The following is an 8,688-nucleotide window of genomic DNA, read 5'->3' as shown; positions in this document are numbered from 1 at the left end:
TTTATTTTTCTCCCGCCGCTTTGTCAGCTAATTTGACCTCCTGAACATGCTCAAAAAAACACCAAACTTTGCCCAAAATTGTCCCCCGCGTGAAATTTTTCTTTGACAAACCTACAGACTTGAAAACTGGTACACAGATGCAACAGGTCGAGACAAGAAAAAAAGCCTCTTGGAGCAAAATTCCACCATGTACAGGAAGTCGGCCATTTTGGAAAGACTGCGCCATCTTGAGTTTCTCACTCGTCGTACTTTGACGAACTCCCCCGAGGGGAATTGTCCGATTGAGCTGGTTTTTGGTCAGATTACTCAGAAGGCAATAGGGACCAAAAGTTATCAAATTTTTTCATGTGGGTCACACGGTCTTCCTGTGGCGCCGCCACGAAAATGACCCTTCGCCAAGACACAGGAAATGGATGTATTTGTGGCTCTATCTCTCACATACTTTATCCAATGTGGATGAAAAAAATCAGACATGATGATCATGTGATTGCGAACAGATTGATATGTTTATATGATAATATGGTCACAGCGCCCCCTATTGGCAGCGGTTCATTTTTTTCTTTTTTGAACTCCTCCTAGGGAAATCATCCGATGCAGCTGAAATTTTGTCATGTTGCTCTTAAGACTCTATTGTCCAAAAGTTATCTAAATTTTTTCTCTACGTTACACGATGTGGGCGGAGCACCGCCGCAAATTCACCCTCCGATTTCGGAAAATGAGAATTTGGGGTTTTTCCCACTTATGATCCATTGTGTCTAATACTCGGCCATGAAACCCATATTCCCCTATAAGTCTTGCCACAGGGCACAATTTAAGCACAATTGGGCATGGCCAAACGCCTCTGCAGCGCCACCTATAGTCTGAAAATATTCCAAGTAAGAGCTACGGACTTGAAAATCGGTACACAGATGCAACACATCAAGCCAAGAACAAATGTCTCATGGAAGAAAATTCTAGGATGTACAGGAAGTCAGCCATTTTGAAAAAATGGCGCCTTTTGGCGTTTCACAATCACCGTACTGTGACAAACTCCTCGTAGGGGAATTGTCTGATTGCGCTGATTTTTGGTCAGGTTGCTCAGAAGGCATTAGGGACCAAAAGTTATCAAATTTTTTGATGTCGGTCACACGGTCTGCCCGTGGCGATGTCATGAAATTGACCCTTCGCCAACACACAGGAAATGGATGTATTTGTTGCTCTATCTCCCACATACTTCATCCAATGTGGATCAAACTTTCCAGTCATGATGACCTTCAGACTCTGAACTCATAACGCCCCCTACTGGAAGCAGGCCATAGTCAAAAAAAATAGCAAATGGGTGTATTTTTGGCTGTATCTCACACATACTTCATTCAATGTGGATCAAATTTTAAAGTCAGGATGACCTTCAGACTCTCAACTGATTTATATGCTCATATGATGACACACTCATAGCGCCACCTGCTGGGAGGGGAAAATGTGTTTTTTGTTGCTGTATGATGGTGTGCTTCTCTGTGGAGATTAGCAGGAGAGAGGAGTGAAAATAGGAGGACTCTGGTACACGACACCAGTGACGCCGCTACAAATTGGAACCTTTGCCAACACACAGGAAATGGATGTATTTATGGCTGTATCTCCCACATACTGTATCCAATATGGATCAAACTTTAGAGTCAGGACGACTTTCAGACTCTGAACTTTATATGGTCATATGATGAAACACTCATAGCGCCCCCTCTTTGGCGGGGGCAATGTCTTTTGCGGTATGCTCCTGTGCTTCTTTGGGGAGAAGAGCAGGAGAGAGGAGAGGACATAGGAGGACTCTGGTGCTTGGTCGCGGCGGCTGCGGCTCCCGCGGGTCGCAAGGGGTGCGAGGGCCCGCTCATCGCTGCTTGCAGCTTTATTATTATTCTTTTGTTACTTTGAGGTCAATTTTGACCCCCCCAGCATGCACGAAAAGTCACCAATTTTTGCTCAAAATTGTCCCCCGACAAAAATTTTCGTTTAACATTGTCTGTGCGATCGAGCGTGGCCAAATGGCTCTACAGCGCCCCCTAAAGTGTGAAAATATTCACTGTAAGACCTACAGATTTGAAAATTGGTACACAGATGCATCACGTCAAGACGAGAAAGAAAGCCTCTTGGAGAAAAATTCCACCATGTACAGGAAGTCGGCCATTTTGGAAGGACTGCGCCATCTTGCATTTCACACTTTGATGAACTCCTACTACGGGATTTGTCCAATTGAGCTGATATTTGGTCAGATTGCTCAGAAGCCATTAGGGACCAAAAGTTATCAAATTTTTTAACGTGGGTCACATGGTCTACCCGTAGCGCTACCATGAAAATGACCCTTCGCCAACACATAGGAAATGGATGTATTTGTTTTTTTGCTTTATCTCCCACATACTTCATCCAATGTGGATCAAACCTTCCTGTCAGGATGACCTTCAGACTCTGACATGATTTATATTCTCACTCGATGATACACTCATAAAGCCCCCTGCTGGGAGGGCGCCATTGCCAACATACAGGAAATGGATGGATTTATGCCTGTATCTAAAACATGCTTCATCCAATGTGGATGAAGCTTTAGAGTCAGGATGATCTTAAGACTCTCAACTGATTTAAATACTCATATGATGATACAGTCATAGTGCCACTTGCTTCTCTGTGGAATTTAGCAGGAGTAAGGAGTGTTAATAGGAGGACTCTAGTACACGATGCCTGTGGCCCGCCACAAATTTGACCCTTCGCCAACACACAGGAAATAGATGTATTTGAGGCTGTATCTCCCACATACTTCATTCAATGTGGATCACACTTTACAGTCAGGATGACTTTCAGACTCTGAACTTATTTATATGGTCATATGATGATTGCGCCCCCTCCTGGGCGGGGGCAATGTCTTTTCTTTTGCGGTAAGCTTCTGTGCTTCTCTGGGGAGAAAAGCAGGAGAGGGGGAGAAAAGCAGGAGAGAGGAGAGGACATAGGAGGACTCTGGTGCTTGGCTGCAATAGCTGTGGCTCCTGTGGGTCGCAAGGGGTGCGAGGGCTCGCTCATTGCTGCTTGCAGCTTTAATTTTTTTTATCCTTTGTTATTTAAAAATAGGTTAGTTGTTTATTATTTGTGAAGATATGAATAAACATGTAAAAAATTTGAATAAAATTGAAAAAAGAAAAAGATAAAAAAGAAAAAGAAAAAATCAAATTGTTTTTAATGTAAAATACAAATATTAATTTGTGCCCACTGACGACATTTGACCTAAAGAGGTCTTCTTCAGCTTAATGCACACAGAAGAAAACAATCAGCTGCTATGACTGAACAAGAGATCTTGCTCCTTTGGAAGTCAAGGTAAGAATGAGTCAAGGTCTGTATCTCCTTTTAATATTTATATGTTTAAGGGGCTTATGCCATGAGTAGATGGAAATTTGTGGTCCATAGATCAAGATTTTAAATGGCATAGACTAAAATATTAGTAATATTACCTCCTGATTGGGAGCTGTGTTTTGGTTTCTCTTTTTTGTTTGTTTTTCATTTTCTCTCCCCTTTTTGTCACACTTTTTTTCTTCAAGCTGCACGTGATTGGTCAATATGTGTTTGCAGCCTAGAGTCTGCAAGAAAAGAATTTCATAAAGAGCCAGCTCCACAAACAACCTTTTGTTTCACTTTAAATTTGTTTAAAAATAAAAAGCTGAACGTTTAATATTGTCAAAAGTTAAATTGTAAGTAATTGTTTTATTTTTTGTATTTTTAATAATTTATGTTTTATATAGAGTAAATAAATAAAAGCATATTTATATAACAAACATATATAAATAAAAATATACATTAGTAATTAATTTTGCGCAAATTCTTACATTATTGTTGATAGTAAATTAGTTTAATCAACAAAACAATCTGAAGAGCTCAGACACCTCTGTCCCTGCTGAGCTCTGCTAAAACTAGTACCTACTCAGAGGCTGAAAAATAAAGTTTAAGGTACTGGTCTGATTTTGACAACATGTATGTGTGTGTATCACGAGTGTGTTGTCCTGCCTCAGACTTTTTCCTGCTCTATCAGCTCACCTCACTCTCCAATCTCAGTGATTGGGATACAGAAGAGACAATTTGCATGTCTCTCGCCCGTCACAGGTCTGATTGAGCAACATGAAAACACCCTCACATACGCAGGCAGCAGGTTAACACTGGAGAGGTTCTCAAGTCAAGTAGTCAAGTAGGTTTATTGTCATTTCAGCCATACACATAGTATAGTACACAGTGAGATGAAACAATGTTTCACCGGGAACAATTGGTGATATACACAACCGTTAAAACACAGTAGACAAGACATACAGTATAGTGCACACACTATTTCCAACCACACACACAATCATTGAGATCACACATTTCTTACTGCCAGGGTTAATAAGAACAACCAGATTTTTTTTTCCTTTTTAAGCCTAGTTTTCTGGACAGGGATGCCATAATGAGCTGCTATACAATGCAAATCATCTTTACAACATAAATCAGCTTTTTCAGTGCAAGGGTTATCAATGAAGTCCTGCAATTCAAACATCTTTCTTACACAAATAACAAACTACAAGGACTCTTATAGTTTTCTTTTGTTGGTTTGTACTGATCCTGGGAAAAGAGATAAGCTGGGCAAGCCCCCACTTGTGTTACAACCTTAGTTGGTGGAAGCTAGGGGTCTCAGGTCTGTACACAAGCAATGCAAGTAAATGAATAGAGTCAGTATAGGTGGCATCATTACTGTTTGTTTATTTGAAAACATAGATCAAAATGGAACAAAATGGAAAAGGTGAGGGAGATGTGGACCCAGTGGTTGTGCCAAACAAGACAAAAAAAGTTACAATAAAACCAGGCCTAGATTACTGGATACCTGAAAAAACAAAGGAAACAAAAGACCTGGCTGAGCTAGCTAAAAAGATAAAGAAAACGAAATGCAGGGGGGTCGTACCAACCAATAACAATAGTTCCTACGTGCTGATAAGTGTACATGGTACCCCAAACTCACCTGTCCACAAACACCCACCATGCTTACTCTACTGTATGATGCCACCAGAGGAAAAAAAGAGAGTGAAAGCCATCGCTGTGTCCTCCTTTTATCAACGGGCCTCATTTGTTGATTGGTCAGCCCAGATCACTTGGATTGCTCAGGTGAACCCAGGCTGGCAACCTGCACCTGGAACACTGTGAAGCAAGGCAGGGAAGGAGAACGAGAGAGAAAAAGAACACACAGGCCATCCAGGCAAGTAACACACACACATGCACACTGACACAGACACACACACTCTAGGACACACATGTACATAAACGTTTACACAATGTGCAGAAAACAGCAGTGACATAAACATGCGAGGCAGGGCATGGCTAATAGAGAACTGGTAGTTATGATTGATATTAAAAAATATATAAATGATATGGGATATTTGTAGAGTGGGAGGAATTGGGAATGTCCTTGACAATGTTCTTGGCTTTGTGCAGGCAACTGGTGTTGTAGATGTCTGAGAGGGGGCCAGAGAGGCTCCCGTGATCTTTTCGGCCATCCATATGTACTTGATAATGACTGGGAACAGTTCAGTATCTTTCTGTGTCCCTGTCAGTCAGTGCTTAGAGCAGACAGAGGCGGTGAGGACATAAAAGGAGTAAATGGGCGTAACAGAGGAGAAAGAGGAGCTCAGAAGTAGAAGAAAAGGAGGGGGCTTAAACCTGGACCTGCTGGACAGACGCTCACTGCACCCAAGACTGTAGCCTTTTGTGAGCAGATGATTTTGTTTGCTGGCAAATGCTTGATGTGTTTCACTATGAATGTTTTCTTGCTGCTGCCCGGCTTCCTGCTGCTGTCAGTTTTCGGTGTGTGTGATGGGCCAGTGGAAGCAAAGAGACAAGAACCAGAGATTTCACCTGAGACGCATAGCGCTCACCTCCGAGGCCTCTGGAAGCTGCACATGAGGGACTCCCTGCTCAATGGAGAAGGTAAGAGAGCACAGAGGAAACTCTGTATTTCAAGAGAGAATGTCTAACCACATTCACACTTAGAAAGACCATTCTCTTTCTATGTTTTCTGTAATCTTTCATCCAGAACACAATTCACAGGGTTTAGGAGTTTCCTAAATTCAGTCATGAAGTAGTTATTATTTTCAGTACACATACATTCATTACATTTTAGAACTTTGGGTATACACACTCAGAAATAGAAGTACCAATTTGTACCTAAAAGGATACGAATACTTGTTGCTGGCTGTGTAACTTTTTGAGAAGCATTTCTGTACCCTTAAGTGCTGGTCCATTTTTGTACCTTATCAAATTGGATCACTTAAAGTACATTTGTGTACACTGTAAGACAAAAGCATACCTTTAAACTATAGCACAGCAATGAGCCCACAGAAAAGGGTACTATAATGTTCTTAAAAGGGTACCGCTTCAGTGACAAGCTATTCTGGACCTTAAGGAGACAAAAATGCATCAAGAATCACCCACAATAACAATTACCAAACAAAAATTCATAAAGCTTACATTCTGACTATACTGTTTTACATAAAAAGTAACCACATCCATCTGTACTTTGTGTGTACAGTATGCATAAAAAATATCCACATATCAACATGTTTCAGCAGAAAAACTTCAAAGTTAAATACATATTAAGGCTGCAGTGTGTGCATGACCAAAAACATCCTCACGGCCATATTTGACAGCTCCATGTCTTTTCTGTTGCTGTATACTGCTGTGCTTCTCTGGGGAGAAGAGCAGGAGAGAGGAGAGGACATAGGTGCTTGGCTGCAACGGCTGTGGCTCCTGTGGGTCGCAAGGGGTGTGAGGGCCCGTTATCACTGCTTGAAGAACAGAATATTTATTTAATTTCTGATAACTATTTTTTCTGATAATTGTTTTGGCAATGTTGGATTTGGAGATTGTTATAATACAAATATTGTCATAATAAAACATTGCTTTATTGTAACAATGTCCTGTCCGGAAAAAGTGACGGTAGAGGATGACTGGACCTGATGTGGGGTGCCAACAAGTATAGTTTAAAGTTTGGTGTTGTTTGACAAGAAATGTGTACTGTCAGGAGAGAAATAATCAGTTTCCAGGCATTCCTTTGGGATCTATAAGGACAAAGATGTAATTTTTGGGATGACTAGATAGAGTCAACTTAGGTTAGAGTTAGGACAGCAAAGCTATTCAGTGATGAACTGTCAAACAATACAAACCTACATCGTGTACACAGTCAAAACTTTGAAATATGAGGCCAGTCAGGCTTCTATGTTAAAAGGCTCCAGGTGAGCTGGCTTCTTAAACAGATTCTGATGGTGGCTGATGGTAGAGCCACAGGAGCCAGCAGGTCAGGTAAGGGAGGGACAGAGTTGAATGAGGAAGGGATTTTCCAAATGTCAGTGTCATCTATCCACAACAACCAATTATTTGTCTCCAAAGCAGGTTCTAGTCCCCATTCAATCAGAGAAGGAGTCAAACAGCAGCTGCTCTACTGCCGCGTCGGGATTGGCTACCATCTCAAGATTCTGCCCAATGGCTCTGTTGGAGGAGTCCACAAAACCACTGAGTACTGTGAGTTTAGATCACACACCATGTGGATCCTGTGTTAATGTAGTTTCTGAAACATGTATTGTACATTCTGTTTTCCTTGGTTTGCAGATTCCTGTGAGGTTTACCCTGAGGTGAAACAAATATTTCAGACATTCAAGCCTTTATGCATTTCTTTACCCTGCATCTCTTCATCTCCTAAAGGCTGGATGAAGGTGTTTGTTGTGAAGCCTGGAGTGGTGGGAATCAAAGGAGTCAAGAGTGGCTTGTACCTCTGTATGAGTGCAGGAGGACAGGTCTATGGAGCAGTATGTAACCTTATTCACAACTCACACCAGCAATATAGCATGTGTCATGTTTCAGTGTGTCATGCATGTGTACTGTGAGAGAAAATGTGCACCCTCTCTGACCTGGGTCAAAGAGCACTGAGTGAAGGAAGAACATCTTTTCCAGGAGCAGTTTTGTGACAACTGCCTGCTGAAGGAGAACTTGGAGGAGAATCACTACACCACCTACTCCTCTCTGACTCATCCAGGGATCTACCTGGCTCTTTCTCGCAAGGGAGACCTCAGGAAGGGCAACAGAGTGAGCCGCTACCAGGCCTGCACCCACTTCCTACCTCGAACCACAATGTGATCAAGGTCCACGACCAGACCTGGAGCCAGATTAGAAATATGGTTGCTCATGTTGCTGCTTCAGCTCATGAGGAAAAAAGGTTTGGTGGTTGATTCCTGATGGTGTCTCTCAGAGGTTCACTGGTGCAGCAACAACAACAGTGGTAATATTCTATAATTTTGTTCCAGAAGTCATATAAGTCATATGTGTGAACTGTAATACAAAATCATCTGTATTTTAGAAATGTGAATGGATGGCTAGATGAACTAGTGTAAAAGAAACATTTTAATAATGTGTTTTAATGTGTGCTTTTTTTTTTAATCTGCAACCTTATTTACCTTACTGATCTTACTTCTTTTGACTGTGTTTTTTATAATCATAATGTGTTTTTTTAAAAAGCGGGACTGGAAATTCAAGTACAGACTTTAGAATATAAATAAAAGAAATCAATCTTTAAATCCCTGTTTTAACAGTTTGTAATTGTTAATTCATAAATCTGTTCAGATACTTTACAAACGAGGCACTAAGATGAAACACAGTGATGAAAAA

The 8,688-nt window shown here is 41.3% G+C and overlaps 1 protein-coding gene across 1 annotated transcript; it reads left to right on the top strand.

Annotated features, from left to right (window-relative positions):
• Positions 1 to 5,774: 5,774 nt before the first annotated feature.
• On the top strand, positions 5,775 to 8,165 carry LOC121198104 (fibroblast growth factor 4A-like). The gene is made up of 4 exons (XM_041061975.1): positions 5,775 to 5,958; positions 7,420 to 7,548; positions 7,729 to 7,832; positions 7,978 to 8,165. The coding sequence occupies exons 1-4, from the start codon at positions 5,775 to 5,777 to the stop codon at positions 8,158 to 8,160; spliced, it is 600 nt and encodes a 199-aa protein (XP_040917909.1). The 3' UTR covers positions 8,161 to 8,165.
• The last annotated feature ends 523 nt before the right edge of the window (positions 8,166 to 8,688 follow it).

The sequence above is a fragment of the Toxotes jaculatrix genome, chromosome 2 (assembly GCF_017976425.1).
Source record: "Toxotes jaculatrix isolate fToxJac2 chromosome 2, fToxJac2.pri, whole genome shotgun sequence".
NCBI classification, from domain to species: Eukaryota; Metazoa; Chordata; class Actinopteri; family Toxotidae; genus Toxotes; species Toxotes jaculatrix.
The sequence above is the reverse complement of the archived record's forward strand: the minus strand, read 5'-3'. Positions and strand labels throughout refer to the sequence as shown.

Bases quoted from the DNA above. Each gene is read 5' to 3' on its own strand.
- LOC121198104 (XM_041061975.1), top strand. From the start codon at position 5,775: ATGTGTTTCACTATGAATGTTTTCTTGCTGCTGCCCGGCTTCCTGCTG. The intron at 7,549-7,728 runs GTGAGTTTAGAT...CATCTCCTAAAG, and splicing joins CCACAAAACCACTGAGTACT to GCTGGATGAAGGTGTTTGTT. The intron at 7,833-7,977 runs GTATGTAACCTT...CATCTTTTCCAG, and splicing joins GAGGACAGGTCTATGGAGCA to GAGCAGTTTTGTGACAACTG.